General features: G+C 46.4%; 1 protein-coding gene across 1 annotated transcript in view; it reads right to left on the bottom strand.

Annotated features, from left to right (window-relative positions):
- The window catches only part of LOC129693557 (chromodomain-helicase-DNA-binding protein 3-like), a gene marked incomplete at its 5' end in the record, with an annotated part of 82,766 nt that overhangs the window by 41,935 nt on the left and 17,794 nt on the right, over nt 1-23,037 (bottom strand). The window contains 12 exon segments of the mRNA XM_055630354.1: nt 1,406-1,537; nt 2,546-2,687; nt 7,793-7,966; nt 9,326-9,447; nt 11,450-11,587; nt 12,270-12,470; nt 14,014-14,205; nt 16,094-16,199; nt 16,649-16,780; nt 18,886-19,097; nt 19,934-20,137; nt 22,329-22,595. Coding sequence (XP_055486329.1) covers nt 1,406-1,537; nt 2,546-2,687; nt 7,793-7,966; nt 9,326-9,447; nt 11,450-11,587; nt 12,270-12,470; nt 14,014-14,205; nt 16,094-16,199; nt 16,649-16,780; nt 18,886-19,097; nt 19,934-20,137; nt 22,329-22,595 — 2,022 coding nt within the window.

Below are 23,037 nucleotides of genomic sequence, written 5' to 3'. Positions count from 1 at the left end.
CATAAAAATGTCCCATCGTTCCTGACTCTCAATATAGGTGGCGCAGCGGTGGAGTTGCTGCAGCCTCACAGCACCACAGACCCCGCTTCCATCCTCACTACGGGCGCTGTCTGTAGAGTTTGTACTCTCTCCCCGTGACCTGCGTGCCTTTTCTCCGGGTGCTCTGGCTTCCGCCCACACTCCAAAGACATACAGGTTTCGGTAGAAATTGTAAATTTTCCCTAGTGTGTAGAGTAGTGCTAGCGCATGGGGATCGCTGGTTGGCGCGGACTCGGTGGGCCGAAGGGCCTGTTTCCGCGCTGTATCTGTAAACTAAAAATCTGCCCTTACAAACCCATTTTTGAGCTTATTCCTTGAACACCCCAAGCCTGTGGACTTCACTCATTTGCAGTCTTCACCCACCAGATCCATCTTCACCTTTTCTCACAGGTGGTACGTTCTACAAAACCGTTATCTAATGATCGGCCTTCAGAGGTATTCTTTTGGATAAAGTGCTCAACAAGGAACAGGTCATACAAAACCGTCCATCTAAATTGGAACATTCCGAGGCGAGTCAGGCAGACAGAATCTCAAAGCATACGGAAAACTTGATGTTTCCAGTATTCTAGTACATATTGCACACGTCTGCAGTTGGCCATTTAGCCCTTCAAGCCCACCGCATTGCACCAACAGCTCATTTTCCACCACAGCACCATTTGTTTTTGCACGATCCCTACATTCCTTAATTTCCTTTACACCAAGAAATCATTTGAAAGTGACTGAGCATCCACAGCCCTCCAGGTTAGAGAATTCCAAAGATTCATTGCTATCTGTTTCAAGAAACTTACCCTCACCTCAGTTCTTTAGACTTTGGAGATACAGCGCAGAAACAGGCACTTCGGCCCACCAAGTCCACACTGACTAGCGATCATCACATACACTAGCAATAACCTATACACTAGGGATAATTAAAAACATTTCCAAAGCCAATTAACCTACAAACCTGTATGGCTTGAGTGTGGGAGGAAACCAGAGAACCCATGTGGTCACAGGGAGAATCTCCATACAGACAGAACCTGTGGTCAGGATCAAACCCAGCTCTCTGGTACAGTAAGGCAGCAACTCTACCACTGCGCCATTGTGCTTCCCTTAGTTGTAGATGGTCTATTTCTTATTCTGAGATGGCGACCCTATACAATGTCAACACCAGTGGCATCCCGAGAATGAATATATAACCAGATAAACACTAGACCAGATACATACACAGTCTGACTCAAATTGCATGCCCCACTTGATTGTGCAATTCTTGAATTACCAACAGGCTTGGGCCTTCCAGTTTCGTCAAAGATCTGCAAAGTGAGCGATGCAGACAGAGACTGTGGGGGTCCCAGTAAATATAGTGTACTGGAAGCAAGGAGCATTATACCTGAGAAAATATCAGCACTCTGTGGCCTCCGTCTTTCAACTTCCTCAGCATTTTCTGGAGCAGCGTCAGTTTTCCAGCCGACTTGATCAGCCCGTTACCTTCATACGCACCATTTGGTAACTTTGCAGCCTCCTAAAGCAAAAGGCAAATAAAGCAGATGTTCAGATCAAACTGCTAACCACAACAATGCTTGAATGCAACAGAAATAGTTAGCAGAATAATGTGTGTTCAATAAGTCACAGTACCAAGTCCTTTTAATTATACCTTCAACATATTCTCTCTATTCTTGACCCAAGCATTCCCGCATTTTTCCTCATTGTTTAAGGAATACAATAGTGGACAGTTGTGGTTCACGGCAACACCTTAAGGGCTAGAAACATTGGCCTGACCAATGCTGCAATATTATAGAAAACTTTTCTTTTCAGACGAATGAAGTTTTCAGTCTCAGCCAAATGCACAAACTTCATGCAATAGGTTGAATAGTGAGCCTGGTGCCGTAATTGGGGGAGGGCAATTGAGAGAAATAATAATCTTATTTATATAGCACATTTTTAGTCAACTTGCATTGACCCCAAAGTGCTTCACATAATTACATTACATTCACACACAGGCAAAGGTGGGTGAAGTGTCTTGCCCAAGGACACAACGACAGTATGCACTCCAAGCGGGATTCGAACCGGCTACCTTCCGGTCGCCAGCCGAACACTTAGCCCATTGCGCCATCTGTCGACCTAAAGCCAGGCTCTGATCTGGTCTTCTACACCTATGGTTCTCACAGGACTATCACTAAACCTATGTTTCTTTCTCGTTCACCTCCCCTGCTCTCACCTTCCCTCTCAAGTTCCAGGACCCAGGTGTAGGGAAGTTCAAACACCTGCGGTTTAGTTTCACGTTGTTTCTCTAGAAGGCTGGCTAAATAGTCTCCCAACTTCCTATATTCATCCATCTCACTATCTCTTAACAATTTCCTTGCTTCCTGCCACACCTCTACCACTGTTCGTTCCTCGTTGCTCCCCTGAGATGGCTCACAATCTGAAATGCAAGACCGCGCGTTACTAGCTGTATGCTTAAACACACAAAAGAGTGCATGATGCGAGACACGAGTACAAAATGGCAACAAAGAATGTAGCGGCCACATACCATGGCAGCCACAGGGAAGAGGTACGGGTGGTTACAACACTTCTTCAGATCCATCATGATATTTAGCAGTGACACCTGATTCCCGCCACCTTTGGAGTTGAGGGCATCAAAGTTTCTCGTCAGTATAAATTTGTAATATTTCCTGAAAAACAATGGATAGGATAGAGATTTACATCTGTGATCGGAGGTTGATAGCACCTACCTACTGAGCCCCAGTCGAACAAATATTTAACTGGAGAGCTATGTAGAAATTCCAGGACTCGCTGCTCCCTTCCGAACCTTTCATACTGTCCAGAAACAATTGGAAAATACACCTATTTCTGCCGATTGGGGCTGAGAAACGTGAACAAAGATCTACTTTTTGAAAACAGAGTGACGCAAGAAAAGGAACTGAAGTTCTATCTTCACGAGGGGAAGATACAACTATCTTCACAAACAGGACAGAGCACAGAACACACTGTCCATGCACCCTCAGCAAGGTGAAGAATTGGGAGAACATCGTTTCCTGCCAAATGCCTGCCTTCTGCCCACTCGGTTCCATCCCACGCCTCCCATGATCTCTCTAGGCGAGAGATGCTCGACCCGATGTTCAGAAAACAACCTGTTGTTTTAGTTTCACTAAGATATCAAGAAAGAGGGAGACTGTATGAATTACAATCCTTCTTCACGAAGGAAAGTTTAATGGGATATTAGACATTTTTGACCCGTTGCCTGAACAGATAGGCAGAATAACGATTCATTAACAAAAGGAACCGGAGGCCATTGTATTAGCAAAACAACCAGACCAAGTATTGTTTTAAACACTGAAAGTTATTATTTGGAATGCAGTGAATGAAAGGGAAGCTGATGCAAGCTCAAAATAGAAAAAAAAAGTAGGCTTATGGGAAAAGAATTAGGATTCTGCATTTGTCATAGTCAGTGTGAACCGACCCGTGGAGCTGGAGACCACCACCCGACCCGTGGAGCTGGAGAATGCCAGGTAAGCCCCGGGGCTGGAGACCATCAGCAGAGCCGCGGGGCTGAAGACCGCCTGCGGAGTAACGCAGAAGCGGAGCAACGGAGCGGCAGAACACCAGCGCGCACCAAGCCAGCTCGGCCCACCAGAAGCACCAACAGACGGCGACGGGTACGAAAACACCGCCGGGGACGCAGAGGTGGGTTACAGGCCAGGTTAGAGCTAGCCCAACACAGGGCAGCGATTCCTAGCCTTTTCCTCGCCAACGTGCGCTCACTGGCAAACAAAATGGATGAACTCCGGCTAAGGATCACCTCCCACAACCGGATCAAGGACTGCAACATCTTGATCTTCACTGAAACTTGGCTCAACACTGACGTTCCTGACAGCGCCATCCAGCTATCGGGGCGTCATTTACTCCGAGCGGACAGGACATCAGACTCTGGTAAGACCAGAGGGGGGGGTCTGTGCATTTATGTAAACAAAGCATGGTGCACGGACTCCACCATCATCGAGAGTCACTGCTCAGCTAACCTTGAATTCCTCTTGGTTAGATGCAGACCGTTCTATCTGCTCAGAGAGTTCACCTCCACTGTTGTGACTGCAGCCTATATCCCTCCTGATGCTAATGCCAAGCTTGCAATGAAAGAGCTGCATACTGCCATTAGCAAACAACAGACGCACAACCCCGAGGCAGCCTTCATTGTTGCGGGTGACTTCAATCACTCCAACCTGAAGACTGTACTCCCCAAATTCCACCAACATGTATCCTTCCCCACTAGAGTAGACAAGACACTGGACAAAGTCTACACCAATATGGTTGAAGCTTACAAAGCCATCCCCCTCCCCCACCTTGGTCAGTCTGATCACGTCTCATTGTTCCTGCTCCCTAAGTACTCCCCACTCATCAGACGGGTTAAACCAACTGTAAGGACAGTTAAAGTCTGGTCAGAGGAAGCGGACTTCACACTTCAGCAGTGTTTTGGAAACACTGACTGGAAGGCGTTTGCAGCCCAGGCCACCCTTGACTCTCACACGGACATTGATTCCTATACATCCTCTGTTCTGGACTTTATAAACTCCACCATCAATAGTGTCACCTCCCTCAAACAGGTGACCATATACCCGAATCAGAAGCCATGGATGAACAGCGAGGTCAGGCTACTGCTGAAAGCACGGGACACCGCTTTCAGGTCAGGCGATGCTCGAGCCTACAGTTCATCCAGGGCTAACCTGAAGAGGGGCATCAGGAAGGCCAAGCACTGCCATAAGCTCAGGATTGAGGAGCACTTCAACAACAACTCCGACCCCCGACGCATGTGGCAAGGCATCCAGGCCATCACGGACTACAGACCCTCCAACATCACCCCCACATCCAGCGACGCCTCCTTCCTTGAGGAGCTTAATCATTTCTATGGCCGCTTCGACAGGGACAATCTAGAGACAGCCATCAAGGCTGTGCTACCTGCCGATCACCAACCCCTCACACTCACCCCCTACGACGTGTACGTGGCACTGAGTAGGACTAATGCACGTAAGGCTGCTGGCCCTGACGGCATCCCCGGGCGCATGCTTAGTGCCTGTGCTGCGCAGCTGACAGACGTCTGGACTGACATCTTCAACCTGTCACTTGCCCAAGCAGTTGTCCCCACTTGCCTTAAAGCCACCTCCATCGTGCCAGTGCCAAAACACTCCACTGTGGCAAGCCTCAACGACTTCCGCCCAGTTGCACTTACCCCCATCATCACCAAGTGCTTCGAGAGGCTGGTCCTGGCACACCTCAAAAGCTGCCTACCCCCCACACTGGATCCCTATCAGTTTGCCTACCGCAAGAACAGGAGTACGGAGGATGCCATCTCAACGGCACTTCACTCCGCCCTCTCCCACCTTGACAACAGAGAGACACTTATGTAAGAATGCTGTTCATCGATTACAGCTCAGCATTCAACACCATTATTCCATCAAAACTGATCACCAAACTCGGTAACCTGGGCATCGACCCCTCCCTCTGCAACTGGATACTGGACTTTCTAACCAACAGACCCCAGTCTGTGAGGTTAGACAAGCACACCTCTTCAACCCTCACCCTGAACACCGGCGTTCCTCAGGGCTGTGTGCTGAGCCCCCTCCTCTACTCCCTCTTCACCTATGACTGCAAACTGTACATGGTACTAACACCATCATCAAGTATGCAGATGATACAACGGTGATTGGCCTCATCAGCAACAACGATGAGCTGGCCTACAGGGAGGAGGTCCAGCACTTAGCAGCATGGTGCGCTGACAACAACCTGGCCCTTAACTCCAAGAAGACCAAGGAGCTCATTGTAGACTTCAGGAAGTCCAGAGGTGGCACGCACACCCCCATCCACATTAACGGGACGGAGGTGGAACGTGTTTCTAGCTTCAGGTTCCTGGGAGTCAACATCTCCGATGACCTCTCTTGGACCCACAATACCTCTACTCTGATCAAGAAGGCTCATCAGCGTCTCTTCTTCCTGAGGAGACTGAAGATGGTCCATCTGTCTCCTCAGATCCTGGTGAACTTCTACCGCATGCACCATCGAGAGCATCCTTACCAACTGCATCACAGTATGGTATGGCAACTGCTCTGTCTCCGACCGGAAGGCATTGCAGAGGGTGGTGAAAATTGCCCAACGCATCACCGGTTCCACGCTCCCCTCCATTGAGTCTGTCCAAAGCAAGCGCTGTCTGCGGAGGGCGCTCAGCATCGCCAAGGACTGCTCTCACCCCAACCATGGACTGTTTACCCTCCTACAATCCGGGAGGCGCTACAGGTCTCTCCGTTGCCGAACCAGCAGGTCGAGGAACAGCTTCTTTCCGGCGGCTGTCACTCTACTAAACAACGTACCTCGGTGACTGCCAATCACCCCCCCCCCCCCCCCCCCCCCCCGGACACTTATTATTATTATTTTTTTTTTTTTTAATATTCAAATCGTTTGCTATGTCGCTCTTCAAGGGAGATGCTAAATGCATTTCGTTGTCTCTGTACTGTACACTGACAATGACAATTAAAATTGAATCTGAATCTGAATCTGTGATACAGCATGGAAACAGGCCCTTCGGCCCAATGTACCCACATTGGCCAACATTTCCCAGCTACACTAGTCCCTCCTGCTCTCGTTTGGCCCATATCCCTCCAAACCTGTCCTATCCATGTACCTAAGATAGGCACAAAAAGCTGGAGTAACTCAGCGGGACAGGCAGCAACTCTGGAAAGAAGAAATGGGTGAAGTTTTGGGTCGAGACTCTTCTTCAGACTAGTTAGGCATATGGGGAAACGAGAGATATAGACGATGATGAACAATGAATGAAAGATATGGAAAAAAAAATAACAATGATAAAGGAAACAGACTATCGTTAGCTGTTTGTTGGGTGAAAACGAGAAGCTGGTGCGACTTGGGTGGGGGAGGGATAAAGAGAGAGGGAATGCTGGGGTTACTTGAAGTTAGAGAAATCAATATTCATATCACTGGGCTGTAAACTGCCCAAGTGAAATATGAGCTGCTGTTCCTCCAATTTGTGTTCAGCCTTATTCTGACAATGGAGGAGACCTAGGACAGAAAGGTCAGTGTGGGAATGGAAAGGGGAATTAAAGTGTTTAGCAACCGGGGGATCAGGTAGGTCCAGGTGGACTGAGCGAAGGTGTTCAGAGAAACGATCGGCTAGTCTATGTTTGGTCTCGCCGATGAATAAGTGTCCACATCTTGAACAACGGATACAATAGATGAGGTTGGAGGAGGTGCGAGTGAACATCTGAAAGGCTAACCTAACTGTCAGGGTCCCTGGACAGAGTCGAGGGAGGAGGTATAGGGACAGGTGTTGAATCTTCTGCAGTTGCAGGGAAAGATACCTGGGGAGGGAGTGGTTTGGGTGGGAAGGGATGAGTTGCGGAGGGAACGGTCTCTGCGAAAGGGGGAAAAGGATGGAGATGGGAAGATGCGACTAGTGTTGGGATACCGCACATCCCTGCACATTAACGCTATCCTACACTAGGGACAATTTACACTTATATCAAGGCAATTAACCTACAAACCTGTACGCCTTGAGAATGGAGGAGGAAACCGAGGATCTTGGAGAAAACGCATGTAGGTCGCGGGGTGAACTTACAAACTCCGTAGACAGCATCCACAGTCGAGATCGAACCCGGGTCTCCAAGGCAGCAACTCTACAGCTGCGTGACTTTCCTCCCCTACTGTGTGAAACATGGACCAAAGGAGGAGGAGTTGACCAAGGTTCAGTTGCAAATCGCAGGATCCCAGAGTTACTTACTTTTGCATTGTGCTCAGCTCCACACGCACAATCAGCTCAGTCTTGGAGGGCATGTTCTTGAAGACATCTGCCTTAAGGCGCCGCAACATGTGGGGACCGAGAAGATCGTGGAGCTTCTTTATCTGGTCCTCCTTTGAGATGTCAGCAAATTCTTCAAGGAAGCCCTCTAGATTACTGCAAAAGATATGACGTGTGAGCAAAGCTTGGACAATTTCTTAACCGGCACTGTAGCCAGGTTCCTCTCACATCATTGAAGGCAACAGAGTTATACAGAAACTACAAACAACAAAACCATCACTTAAGGGAGATTACAACAACCATTAGATTTCAAGACGCTCCTGGAAGAAGGGAGTAAAAAGATGGGGATTTGGTAAAACATTCCAAGTTTAACATGACTACCTACAATGAATATTGGAGATGCACACAAATGCTATCAGGGAAGTTAATTATTTGTTTTTGCGAGCTATTGATTTGGCTGCATCAGAAGGTCATGGATCACACCTGCCATCTTAAATGTGGCAAGACAAATGGATGCTGAAGCATCCGTGCACATTCAGGAAAATCAGTGTGGCGACAAGTTAGGGATGGTGACCCCCAAGGCAATCCTGGAATGAGTGGTGCAATTCTCCCGGTACTCCACCACCGTTTCACCCTCAACCGCAACCAGGCTACCAGGTTTCACTTTTATTTTTTTTAATATTATTTCACTATTATCAGATCATAACAGTTATGTTTATGACAAAATAGGCTGCCACTTTCAGCTGAATGTCCTTCTGAGTTAATGGACCTTTAAAAAAAAAAAAATAAATAAACCCAACATTTTGAACATGGATATGCTCAATTTATCCCACAACCATGAATCAGCCTCTAAATGGGCTTGTCCCATTCAGAAGGTGCATGCAAAAACTGGGCTGACACACATTTCATCCAAAGAGACTGCAAATAACCATTTCTCTTGGGTGGGCGCAACAGAGACAGCTTGTCAAAATATCCAAAATATCAGTCAATGCCCCGAAGAACAGAATATCTGATCTTTGCTACACGACTGAGGAAATTTGCTCATCCAGTGACTGGCTGCTTTGTGCAGCACGACCAAGAATAATTTAAGAATAAGGGGCAAGCCACTGAGAACGGGGACGAGGAAACACTTTTTCTCACAGAGAGTGGTGAGTCTGTAGAATTCTCTGCCTGGCTCTGAAAGATAGGGAAGAAGGCAGGAACGGGGTACTGATTGGGGATGATCAGCCATGATCACATTGAATGGCAGTGCTGGCTCGAAGGGCCGAATGGCCTACTCCTGCACCTATTGTCTATTGACCACTCCATCAGGTGAGAGTGAGAGAGATAGGGATTGAGAGTGAGAGTGAGGGAATACAAGTCACAGTGAAATTGTTTGTACCATATGTATGCAAAGAGTCATCATGTAAAGGCCACCTGCAAAATGTACACTGTACTCTTCCTTGAAGAGTAGTTCGGGACACTCCCAAGGTCATAAAATAAATTCTCGCCCAACCATTGGGAAACGACACTTACTTGAAACGATCGGACGTCAGGAAGTTGAGCAGATGGAAGAGTTCTTCTAGATTGTTCTGCAGAGGTGTCCCCGTCAGCAACAGCTTCCATTTAATCTTATAACCATTCAACACTCTGAAAAACTAAACAAATGTCACCACGTCAGTACAGATGTTTTCTTCTTCAGGTTATTTATATAGATAACATTCGGGCCTTGGTCAAAAGGTCCTGGTCCATCTCGCTATTGTGCAACTCCAGGGCGATAGTACCACTGCTAGTTCTGAGACCACAGAGAGCAGAGCAGGAGATACTGCCTTCTCGGATTATGCGTTAAATAAAGCATCCCCTTATCGGTGGGGCGGCACAGTGGCGCTGCGGTAGAGATACTGCCTCACAGCGCCAGAGACCCGGGTTTGATCCTGACTACGGGTGCGATCTATATGAAGTTTGTACGTTCTCCCCGTGACCTGCGTGGGTTTTGTCTGAGATCTCCGGTTTCCTCCCACACTCTAAAGACGTGCAGGTTTGTAGGTTAATTGGCTTGGTAAATGTAAAATTTGTCCCTAGTCGGTGTGGGATAGTATTAGTGTGCAGGGATTGCTGGTCGGTGTGGACACGGTGGGCCGAAGAGCCTGTTTCCAGGCTGTATCTCTAAACTAAACTTCTCCCTCAGGTTGGAGGGTGGGGAGCTGAGTGTATACAATTGCTCATCTGAGTGTATACAATTGCTCATTTAAACAACATACAGCAGAGAAAGGTTGAACAAGATAGGTCTTTATTCTTTGGAGCGCAGAAGGCAAAGAGGGGGATTTGATAGAAGTTTTTTAAATGATGAGAGGGATAGACAGAGTTGACGTGGATAAGCTTTTCCCATTGAGAGTAAAGATTCAAACAAGAGGACATGACTTGAGAATTAAGGGACAAAAGTTTAGGGGTAACTTCATTACTCAAAAGAGTGGTAGCTGTGTGGAATGAGCTTCCAGTGGAAGTGGTGGAGGCAGGTTCAATTTTATCATTTAAAAATAAATTGGAAAGGTATATGGACAGGAAAGGAATGGAGGGTTATGGTCCGAGTGCAGGTAGATGGGACTAGGTGAGAGTAAGTGTTCGGCACGGACTGGAAGGGCCGAGATGGCCTGTTTCCGTGCTGTGATTGTTATATTGTTATGTTATATAGGAAGGCCAAGGATCTACAAAACTCAGTCTTAATCAGAAGCACATTTCTGAAGATCTGTCCCCGAGCCGACACACTGCGGCAATTAAAAAGCCCATTAATGCCTCTACTTCCATAGAAGATTCAGGATATTCTGTTGAAACTTCTACAGGTGTACAGTAGAGAGCAAATTGGATCATGACTGCATCATGACTTAGTTCGGCAACTCAAACACCCAGGAAGGAAGGAAATTACAAACCGTGGTGAACAGCGCTCAGCCTATCATGGGTATTGACCTCCCCACCATCGAAGGGACCTATAATTGCCGTCTCAAAAAATGCAGCCAGCCTTATCAAGGACCCGCACCACCCTGGCCACACTCATTCATTCCTGCCATCGGGGAAGAAGGTATAGGAGTCAGAAAACTGTAATGTCCAGGTTCAGGAACAGCTTCTTACCAACAAGCATCAGGTTTTTGAACATGACAAACTCCAACTAAATGCTGCACCACCTCTGGGGACTTTGGGTTTTGTTTTGATTTTGCACTGTATTGTTTTGTTTTTATTTATTGAACCTTTTTTGTTTGATTATTATATTATCTATTGAGAACTGTGTTTACAAACCTGCTATGCTGCTACAAGTTTGAATTTCATTGTTCCTTTTCAGGACATACGACTATAACAACATTGACAGAACATATGGCGATAATCAGTGTTATGGGCACTTATACTTTGGCCTGTAAGTGCCAAAGTGGATCACTCTTATCTTCCTTCTAAAATGGAATAGTGAACTGGGAAAACACCTTGCCAATTAATTGCCAGCGTTGACAGTGATGCCCAGTATTTATTTGAAGTATCAGGGTGGCAATACCACCCACATGTTCAACTACTTGAAAGGAGGATGAGAAGCTGAGACATTAACTTTGAGTAAGGCACAGAGTAGAGCCAGGGAATGTGAATGAAGAAGTGGCAGGAAAGGCCTCTCGCACTCACCTTGGACTGGTTGTTCTTTAATCTGTGTGCTTCATCTACCACGAGACAGGCCCACTTAATGGAGCCCAGAATTGCCTGGTCAATGGTGATCAGCTCATAGGAGGTCAACAAGACGTGAAACTTCACCTGTGCCTGACTCTACAAAAGAAAAATATTAAATCAGTTTAACCATTAAGTGAACATTGATCTACAATGATATACAGAGCTCAAAATGTTCCCTTTCTTGTTTGAGTTTAGTTTATTGTCACGTGTACTGAGGTACAGTGAAAAGCTATTGTTGCATGCTAACCAGTCAGTGGAAAGACAATACGTGATTACAATCGAGCAGCCCACGGTGTACAGATACGTGGGTCACTTTTCCAGTGAGTGCCATATCCATCGGCTGTGATCCTACGCATTTGCGTTCCCAAGCATGGTGGCGCAGTGGTAGAGCTGCTGACTTACAGCATGAGACCAGAGTTCAATCCTGACTACGGGTGCTTGTCTGTAGGGAGTTTATACATTCTCCCCATGATCTGCGTGGGTTTTCTCCGAGACCTTCGGTTTCCTCCCACACTTCAAAGACGTACAAGTTTATAGGTTAATTGGCTTGGTGTAAATGTAAAATTGCCCCTAGTATGTATAGGGTAGTGTTAATGTATAGGGATCGCTGGTCGGTGGGGACTTGGTGGGCCGAAGGGCTTGTTTCCGCGCTGTATCTGCAAACTAAAAAACTAAACCTTACATTCCACTTTGCAAGGTAACCCAATGGCCTGATATTGGATCCTTCACTTCAAATCTTAGCATATTGCACCCCAGCATTAAAACGTACAAGGCTTACCCTGATTTTGACTGCTCGCTTGCTGATTTTAACACCGCTATCTTCAAAGCAAAACTCGTTCTCCCGGATGACGGCACGGCTATCCTTGTCTCCTGTGTACGTAACCACGTAAAAATGCGGCGCCCACATCTCAAACTCTCGTTCCCAGTTGATGATCGTGGACAGGGGAGCGCTGACCAAGAAGGGGCCTTTCGTGTGTCCCTGCAGAATCAGATTAAAGAAAGTTCAAAGATCGAGTCAAATAAAATGAAATCCCAAAGGAGGGTGTATTTAGTCACCATCTACATTCATCGCAACGTTTAAAACACATTTAAACAGGTACATGGATAGGACAGGTTTTGAGGGATTATGGGCCAAACACGGCCAGGTGGGACTAGTGTAGATTGGACCTGTTGGTCAGTGTGGGCAAGTCGGGTCCAAGAGCCCGTTTTCACACCGTTTGACTGTGACTCAATGTATTCCAGGATGTTTCTCAAGAGTATCAGACAAAACTGGTATTCGTAAAGAAAGAAATTATGAGTGGGGACCAAAGGCTTTATCAAGTTCATGAGTAGTGTGAGGATAGAACAAGCTGCAGGTCAGTTTGTGGAGAGGGTTACAAGGACTCCTAAGCTCTGGCATCCAAGGCAACTAAGGCGTGCTTTACAATTACTTACACTGATAAGCACGAGAGAAATAATGGCTAACCTCCCTCTTGGAGTTAGTTATATCTGCTCATCCTTGTTGGAACACAATGGTTTGGATGGATGGTGAATGTTACACTATCAACTACCACCTGATCTGCTGTTAGATTTCTTTGCAGAGCACCAATAAGGGCTGACGCATTGTAAAGAGCAAATTTTAAGTGCAAGTGGAGCTGATTGATGAAGGTAGGACAGTGAATCCTGTCTGAATGGGAGGCATAGCAGTAGAGTTGCTGCCTTATTAGATCCGGGTTCAATCCTGACTCCGGGTGCTGTCTGTGTAGAGAGTGTGCGTTCTCACCCTAACCAGCGTGGGTTTGATCCTGACTACAGGCGTTTGTCTGTACGGAGTTTGTACATTCTCCCCGTGGGTTTTCTCCAAGATATTCAGTTTCCTCCCACATTCCAAAGACGTACAGGTTTGTAGGTTAATTGGCTTGGTATAATTGTAAATTATGTCCCTAGTGTGTGTAGGATAGTGTTAATGCATGGGGATCGCTGGTCAGCACAGACTTGGTGGGCCAAAGGACTTGGACCCGCGCTGTATCTCGAAACTAAACACAAAAAAAAATGACAAGGTCTTCGTGCCAGGCTGATCCAGAAGAATAAGACACATAGGATCTATGGTGACTCAGAAGATTGGATGCAAAGTAGGCTCGGGACTCCAAGAGTTAAGTTATGACAAGATAATCTAACGTTAAAATGCAATTGACAAATGGAAATGTAGATTTTTTTAATAAACAAACAGAAAAACAGAAACTATATGAATAGACACAAAATGGTGAAGTAACTCAGCAGGACGGGCAGCATCTCAGGAGAGAAGGATCTCGACCTGAAACGTCACCCATTCCCTTCTCTCCAGAGATGCTGCCTGTCCCGCTGAGTTACTCCAGCATTTTGTGTCCTTCCTACACAGAAACTATATGGAGCTCGATCACCCCCCCCCCCCACCCCCAATAACAGCAGTAAGGACAGAGTAAGTAGCCATTCCTTATTGTCCTGTGTTAACCAGCCTCCTAAGGTAACACAGAGGATGAGTTTAAACCAAAGTCCACCTTTACCTCTCTATACAAAGAATACAAGAATACGATGGTCTGGATGGTCTTTCCCAGTCCCATTTCATCGGCTAATATGGTATCGGTGCCCTGTGCCCAGGAGAATCGAAGCCAGTTCAGACCCTCCAGCTGGTACATGTGCAGTGTTCCGCCCGTGACTGTGACGAAATCTGGCTGTGCCTCATATTTAATGGTTGGCTGCAGGTAAAACAAAAAAACAATTACACAATGCAATCCTGGAATAAAAACTTTAAGAGGGGCTGGAAAAGGCAATGGAACTGACAGTATTTAACGGCACGGTGGTATAGCGTTAGAACTAGTCCCTGCAACGCCAGGGACCAGAGTTTGATCCTGACTATGGGTGCTGTGTGTATGGAGTTTGTACGTTCTCCCCGTGACCTGCGTGGATTTTCTCCGAGATCTTTGGTTCCCTCCCACACTCCAAAGACGGGCAGGTTTGTAGGTTAATTGGCTATGTATGAATGTAAAATTGTCCCTAGTGTGTGTAAGGTAGTGTTAATGTGCGGGTGATCGCTGGTCGGTGCAGACTCAGTGGGCCGATGGGCCTGTTTCTGCGCTGTATCTCTAAACTAAACAAAATATAATCTGTCACCATTCACTTTCCTTGAGCTGCCAGAGTTTCACACAGTTCATGGAAGTGTTAAGAGGCTCTACAGCAGGGATTCCCAACATTTTTCATCCCTTTTACCCCCAGCAACTTTAATAGCACATAACAATGTTATTTCATTTATTGATGAACAGATTCAAACACAGAACCAAGTTATACCAGAACCAAACACAGTCAGTCAATGAGAAAAAATATGTACAAATCCAGAATCATCAAATTTACTCTCTGGGTAGGTGTAATTTAACCCCTGGGGTTAATTTACCCCAGGTTGGGAACCCTTGCTCTACAGTAATGCAGGCAGTCCCCAATGCTTGCCATCAATTTTGATTTCAAGTTTACCAATTCTATACCGTTCAAAATGTTTTAACACTTCAATATGATCGTTCCTCAACCTTCTGCATTGATTTGGACGAGGGGATTGAATGTTTTGTGGCCAAGTTTTTGGATGATACGAAAATAGGCGGAAAGGCAGGTAGTGTAGAGACAGCAAGGACTCTGCAGAAGGACTTGGACATGTCTCTGCCCACTCTCCCTATGATGAGGTTGGGAGAGTGGGCCGAGAAGTGGCATATGGAATATAGTGTAGCAAAGGGGGAGTACTGCATTTTGGCAATAGGAATAAAGGCGTAGACTATTTTCTAAACGGGGAGAGAATCCAGAAATTGGAGGTGCAAAGGGACTTGAGAGTGCTGGTGCAGGATTCCAAGAAAGTTAATCTGCAAATCGACTCTGTAGTAAAGAAAGAAATCTCGATGCTAGCATGTATTTCAAGAGGGCTTGTATACAAAATCAGGAATATAATGCTGAAGTTCTATAAGGTGCTGGAAAGACTGCATTTTGAACATTGTGAGCAATTTTGGGCACCTTAACGGAGGAAGGATGTGCTGGCTCGGGAGAGGGTCCAGAGGTGGTTTACAAGAATGGTCTCAGGATTGAATAGTTTGACCTAGGATGAGCCTCACTGTTCCCCAATGGGGACCTCATTGAAATAGTGTAAGGCTTGGATAGAGTGGATGGGGAGAGGATGTTTCCACTAGTGGAAGAGTCTAGGACTACAGATCATAGCCTCAGAATTAGATGTTCTTTTGAGAAGGAGACAAGGAGAAATTTATTTAGTCAAGAAGGCGGTGAATCTGTGGAATTATTTGCCACAGAAGGCCGTGGAGGCCAAGTCAGTGGATATTTTTATGGCAGAGATAGACAGATTCTTCATTGGTACAGGTGTCAGAGGTTATGGGGAGAAGGCAGGAGAATGGGGTTGGGAGGGAGAGATAGATCAGCCATGATTGAATGGCAGAGTAGACCCGATGGCCTAATTCTGCTCCTATCACATATGACCTTATTCCTCCGACCTCTGCACATAGCTCCTTGTTTTTTGTATATTAGATTCTATCATACCCACACTCGCATATATTCTACTCCAAGATTCTCACAAACGGCTTCTCCCCCCTCACTTACCTCAACTTCAGGTGAGCTGGGAGGCTTGTCCGCGAAAAACTCCTTGATTTTCTTGAAGTTCTTGGTTTTTCTGGGCCTGAATGTCTCCTCCCCGAGGTACATCTCCCTGTATTAGAAAGTAAACAATGTATAAAAATCAGGAGTCCTAGACTCTCCCACTATGCAGTGGCACCAGTGAGCTAGGCTGGAACATGGCTAGCTACAGGGCTGATAGAGCCCATATGAAGTGGTTCAAGCATATGAAATAGTCTGTGCCTGTTAACTAATGGGGTGATCTCAGGTTCATGAGATGTGGACAGTGGAAGGCAATACATGATACAGATGAATCCACTTCTTGCATAGAAGGAACTGCAGATGCTGATTTAAACCGAAGATAGACACAAAAAGCTGGAGTAACTCAGCATGTCGTGCAGCATCTCTGGAGAAAAGGAATAGGTGAGGTTTCGGGTTGAGACCCTTCTTATGCCTGACTCGCTGAGTTACTCCAGCTTTTTGTGTCCACTTCTGGTGCTTGTGAGAACACACACACACACACACACACACACACACACACACCTGTGATTCCAGTAGGTAACTTTCACAGAGTCGTAGTCTGGGATCTCCAGATCATCCTCCTCCCAGGTGGCCTGGTCGTATGGCAGATCTCTCCACTTCACCAGGTAATGCAAGTTTCCTTTCCTGTCAATGCTGCAGAAGGAACAAGATGGAGGAAGGTTACATTTACACAAGTAAACTACAATCACCCAGTCTGCAACGTGTGGAGAGGATGTTTCATACACGTGTGTGCGCGTGCATCCCTGCATCGCCTCGTCCTTTTGAGTTAACGCGCGTCGGTACCAATTGTTTTACATAGAGTCATGGAGTGATACTTTCGGCACAACTTGCCCACACCGGCCAACATGTCCCAGCTACACTAGTCCCACCTGCCTGCGTTTTGGTCCATATCCCTCTAAACCTGTCCTATCCACGTACCTGTTTCTTAAACGTTGGGACAGTCCCAGCCTCAACTACCTCCTCTGTCAGCTTGTTCCGTACACTGACCACACTGCGTGAAAAAGTTACCCCTCAGATTCCTATTAAATCTTTTCCCCTTCACCTTGAACCTATGTCCTCTGGTTGTACTCTGGGCAATAGACTGTGCATCTACCCGATCTATTCCTCTCATGATTTTATACAGGTTACACCAGTGCATCTTAATACACTTTACCTCCATTACAGTCACTGGACTTTCATTGCTGTACAAAGTCTCATTCTATTAACAAAATAGGATATGAAAGAGAAAAAAAAAGAGAGAGATGGAGTGTCAGTGAAAGAGAGAAGTGTCAGTGGAGCAGCTGGGCTTGTACACTCTGGAGTTGAGAAGGATGAGAGGGGATCTTATTGAGACATAAGATTGTTAAGGGTTTCGACACGCTAGAGGCAGGAAACATGTTCCCGATGTTGGTGGAGTCCAGAACCAGGGGCCACAGTTTAAGAATAAGGGGCAAGCCATTTAGAACGGAGGCGAGGAAACACTTTTTCCACACAGAGTTGTGACTGCGGAATTCTCTGCCTCAGAGGGCGGTAGAGGCCGGTTCCCTGGATACTTTCAAGAGAGAGCTAGATAGGACTCTTAAAAATAGCGGAGTCAGGGGATATGGGGAGAAGGCAGGAATGGGGTACAGATTGTGGATGATCAGCCAAGATCACATTGAATGGCGGTGCTGGCTCAAAGGGCCTACTCCTGCACCTATTATCTATTGTCACTAACACTCCAACTCACACACTGCATCTCTCTCTCTCTCTCTCTGACACTCTCACTTTCACTGACACTCCATCCCACTCTCTCACTTACATGGATAGAAGAGGTTTAGAGGAATGCGGCCCAAACACGGGCAGGTGAGACTAGTGTAGATGGGGCTTATTAGTTGCGTGGGCAAGTTGAGCCAAGGGACCGGTTTACATGCTGAAGGACTCTTTGATCCCAACCCCTACCCGCCCAATCAGAGGAAAAGATGTTTTACATATTCTGATTCACATTTTCCCCCTCTAGGCAGAGAACTCCTTCACGGAACGTTTTATGCTATATCTCTCAAGTTATTACTGATTAAAGTTTAAAAAAATCAAAATACTTTGAATTTAAAACGACCCGACCCGCTCGACTAGCAATTATCAGCTTCACATCCTTTATTTCACGTTATTCGCGAATAAAGCTTTAAAAATGCCAACTTTCACAAGATTTTTACTGTTAAAATCATTCCTGCCAGCTTCCAACACACTTCGATCCAATGTTGCGACACAGGAACACTCTGAACTTTTCACCTCACAGGAGGGGAAGAGCGAATTGCTATTGCAACACGCAGGGCAAGTGCAATTGGGGTCTACGAGTAGGGAACGGGTGCGTTGGGGTTGCAGACCCAACGGGTCTGCATTTGGTCCAGTTTCCTATTAAAAACCTTAAATCATTCAAACATATCAATTAGAAGAACTTTAACCTTCCAAAGGAAGACATTTGGGCAAGTAGCAATGTTGAAAGGGCAAGCTGAAGCAGGACGAATAGGAAACCATGCGGCTCAAGGACACCAACATAGCTCAGATGGCCAAATGGCATTTCCCGTGCTATAAATTCAATGACATTTCATGGAGACACAGGTTTGTGTGTCTTGAAGGACTGGAAGTTATTTGGAGATCTTAACCCAAGCTATGTTTCTATTGAAGTCAAGCTGGGTAATTTGACAGAATGGGCGTGAATGCAAGAGCCACGATGCGTTACTGAGTAGAAAGCCGCAGCTTTCCAGAGCTCCTCGCCCCACCTGTGCTGCAGGATGCGATGGATGGTCATCCACTGCAGTTTGATCCCGTAGCGGTAAAACTTCTCCTCCATGGCAGCGTACTGGGGGTCTTGGGCTTTGCGCTTCTCACTCTTGCTGTCATCGTCCCCGGAGCAGTAATCGAATGAGGGGGGCTCGTCCATGTCAGTCTTGCGCTGGTAGTTCCGGAACATCACCGAGTGGTAAATCTCCAGCTGTCACGGACCAACGGGCAGGACAATTAATCACGGACATTAGTGCCGCCAACAGTAAATGCTGCAACTTCCTGGGGCTCCGTGCAAGCACCAACATCCACTCCCAAGGAATCCCTATAGATTCTGACATATGTTGTATCACTAAGACTTACCCTGGGACTGAGGGAACAGCGCAGATGGAGCTTTCCTCAGCCCAACCCACGATGTTCCTGCCCTTGTATATATCAAAATGCAAGAGACCTATTAACTCCAAACCACTGCCAAGTCCCCAAACCTCTAGTGAGAGGTTGACATGGTATTGCAGTGGGTAGAACCTCACAGCACCAGAGGCCCGGTTTCAATCCTGGTCTCGGCTCCTGCCCGTGTCTGTGTGCAGTTTGCACGTTCTCCTTGTGAGTTTCCTCCGGGTGCTCCAGTTTCCTCCCACGTCCCAGACACCCGAGTTTGTAGGTTAACTGGCCACTGTAAAAGGGCCCGTTTCCATGCTATATCTCTAAACTAGATTTTAGTGACAAAACATGTTTGTACGTTCACCCTACGACCGTATGGGTTTCCTCCCATATATCCCAAAGACGTGTGGGTTTGTAGGTTAATTACCCCCTAATGTGAGCGGAATGGATGAGAAAGTGGGATAACATGGAACTAGTGTGAAGGAGTGATCGATGGTTGGTGTGGACTCAGCGGGCCGCAGGTCCTGTTTCCAGCCTTACCCTGGGACTGAGACAACAGTGTAGATGGATCTTTACTCAGCCTAACCCAAGCTGTTCCTGCCCTGCCACTAATCGCCCTCATCCCAACAACCACAAAATAGGAAAAAAAAGACGACGAAAACGCACCTGCAGCTCGGTGACCCACGAACAGTGCCAGTAGGACAAGCCAGTCCACTTAACGAAAAACTCCCGCTCGGGCCGGCCATGAACTGGCTTTGGCGGCAAATCCTCCGGGTTGTCCTCGGGTGCCTTCGGTGCTGGGACCACCAGTGGTGGATCTCCCCATCTCCAGTGAAGAATCCTCTGGACCCGGCCTTTCAACAGCGGGCACTGCACAGAGAAACACAGCAGGAGGATGAAGGTTTAAGGCAGTCATTCCCAACCTGGGGCCATACCATGGCAAATTTCAGGGGGGGAGGGGGGCACAGGTTCAATGAAGGGGGCCACAGAGCTACTACCCCGTTGCCTCCTAAATTTCAGTTCTAATAAATTTAAATCTATGTAGTTGAAATATTTTCGATGTTTGTGGAATAGAATAAAAGAGAATATATGTGCAATTAATAGACACTGATATTTTATGGAAGGTATTATAATATTGAAGTACTTTTTTTCCACTAATAATGTCAGGGGGGGGCCACAGAAAAATTAAAAGATCCCATGAGCTAAAAAAGGTAGGGAACCACTGGTTTAAGGTAGCGAGGGGAATGAAAAACCCTGCACTCAGTAACCCAGGGCAGCCCGAGACATCACGGATGTACTTACTGAGAGGGAACGTGGGCTACAGCCAAGTTGAGCACAATCAACATGATAAAGATTTTTTTTCTGCTGTGAAATCAAAGGATGTTTCACCGAGAAGAGTTGCCCTGCTCGTCTGAAATAATACAGTGGTGTCATTCGTTTCCACCAGAGGAGAAAACAGTCTCAGTTTTATGCCTCTTTTGTATTCTCGTATATTGAAAAGCTTATAGAGTGGATGTGAACGATATTTCCACTAGTGGGTGAGTCTAAGATCAGAGGACACACCCTCAAAATAAAAGGACGTTAGAATAGAGATGAAGAGGAATTGCTTCAGCCAGAGGTGAATCTGTGGAATTCATTGTGTGCAGGGAGAGGGTGTGAAAGTGGGATAACGTAGAACTAGTGTGAATGGGTGATCGATGGTTGGAATGGATTCAGTGGACCGAAGGATCTGTTTCCCTGCTGCATCTGGAAGTATATTAGTTGTGTGTTCTGTGATTCTAGGCTAGTTATGCTACTGCAAGTAAGAGTGTTATAGTTCTGTTGTTGGCACATATGACATACAGCTGAACCTTGACACTTGCAATGTGCTTCTCGCCCATTACACATCTCGTCCATTTGTTTCAATGGACCACTAAGCACCCGGATTAGTCACCCGTTTCCAAGACAGGCACCCTAAGGTGCTTGAGGTTACCCCAGGCCGTTAGAATTAAGGCACAGCAGATACTTCTTCGTAAACTTGATTTTACCGCTCTGTTCCATAAGTTCATAAGAGACAGGAGCAGAATTAGACCATTCAGCCCATCAAGTCTACTCCACCATTAAATCATGGCTGATCTATCTTCCCCTCTTAACCCAATTCTCCTGCTTCCTCCCCGTAACCCCTTACATCTGTACTAATCAGGAATCTATCCATCTCTGCCTTAAAAATATCAACTGACTTGGCCTCCACAGCATTCTGTGGTAAAGAATTCCAAATCCTCCGACTAAAAAAAATTCCTCCTCATTTCCTTCTTAAAGAAACATCCTTTAATTCTGAGGCTATGATCCCTGGTCTTAGATTCTTCAGCTGGTGGAAACATCCTCTCCAAATCCACTCTACCGTGCCATTAAATATATTGGACTCAACTCAACATCTTGGCCAGAGGTAAGAATCTCGGATACCTAAACCGATTTAACAAAGTGCAGCAGATGCCTGCAGATTGTTAAATTGGAAACTATTTACTTAAGTAAGATCAGACAGATTGCCCAATCTAGGAAATGGATGGTCAAATTCAATTTTGCCCAGCTAATAAAGGCAGTCAGAGACAGGTTCCCAGAGCATGATGCAGGCAGACTAATTCATCATGTCTACAGCTTTGTCTTTTCCACACAGATACTCTGCAAAGGTAAGGGGGTTTTTATTCTCAGACAGTTTACTTGGACTCCCTCCTTCACACACAAGAATGATCGATCCCAGGAATTAAGTTAGCCTATGATGAGCATTTTGACAGCACTCGCTAGAGTTTAGAAGGATGAAGGGGTACCTCATTGAAACGTACAGAATAGTGAAAGGCTTGGATAGGGTGGATGTGGAGAGGATGTTTCCACTAATGGGAGAGTCTAGGAACCAGAGGTCACAGCCTCAGAATTAAAAGACATTCCCTTAGGAAGGAGATGAGGAGGAATTTATTTGTCACAGAAGGCTGAATGGCCTAATTCTGCTCCTATCACAAGTTGCATCTGTCCAAATGTGTCATGACAAACCTTTCCCTGGAAAATATAAAATGAGATAACAACTCACTGTACAGCGAGGACAGAGCCACTCGCCGTTGGGGATTTCTGGAAGTGGTGGATTGAGGCAGTGAATGTGATAGGAGGAAGTGCAGGCGTCACAGCACAGCAGCTCTCCGCCATCCTTGCAGACCCGACAGTACTCCATGTGATCGTCCTCTTCTTCCCGCTCAGCTCCCAGCTCCACTTCCTCTGCCGCCGCCGCCTCCCCTTCCTCCTCCTCTTCCTCCTCCTCCTCCTCTTCATCCTTTGCTTCCCACTGGATGCCTTCTTTCTCCTGAAGAAACACGGAACGGAACTCCTTCATTATCATTATTCTTCTGGTATTTACTCTCCACCCAGTGAGCCAGGAAACAGGTTCACTTTCAATCGGCAGAACATAGTGACGTTACACGACTGTTCAAAATGTTGATTTCACCTCGCATCTGCCCTAATCCAGTGTATTTGGCAGAATTAATTTTACATGTAATATGTATTATGGGGCTACCTTAGGGGCAGCACATTGGCACAACGTTAGCGTTGCTGTCGTACAGTGCTGGAGACCGAGATTCGATCCTGACTACTGTTGCTGTCTGTACGGAGTTTGCACGTTCTCCCCACGACCGTGAGGGTTTTCACCCGGGTACTCGGGTTACCTCCCACATTCCAAAGAGGTACAGATTTGTAGGCTAATTGGCTTTGGTAAAGATTGTAAATTGTTCCGAGTGTGTAGGATAGTG

The sequence above is a fragment of the Leucoraja erinacea genome, unplaced genomic scaffold, assembly GCF_028641065.1.
Source record: "Leucoraja erinacea ecotype New England unplaced genomic scaffold, Leri_hhj_1 Leri_346S, whole genome shotgun sequence".
Lineage (NCBI taxonomy): Eukaryota > Metazoa > Chordata > Chondrichthyes > Rajiformes > Rajidae > Leucoraja > Leucoraja erinaceus.
Note: the sequence above shows the minus strand (reverse complement) of the source record. Positions and strands in the feature narration are given on the sequence as shown.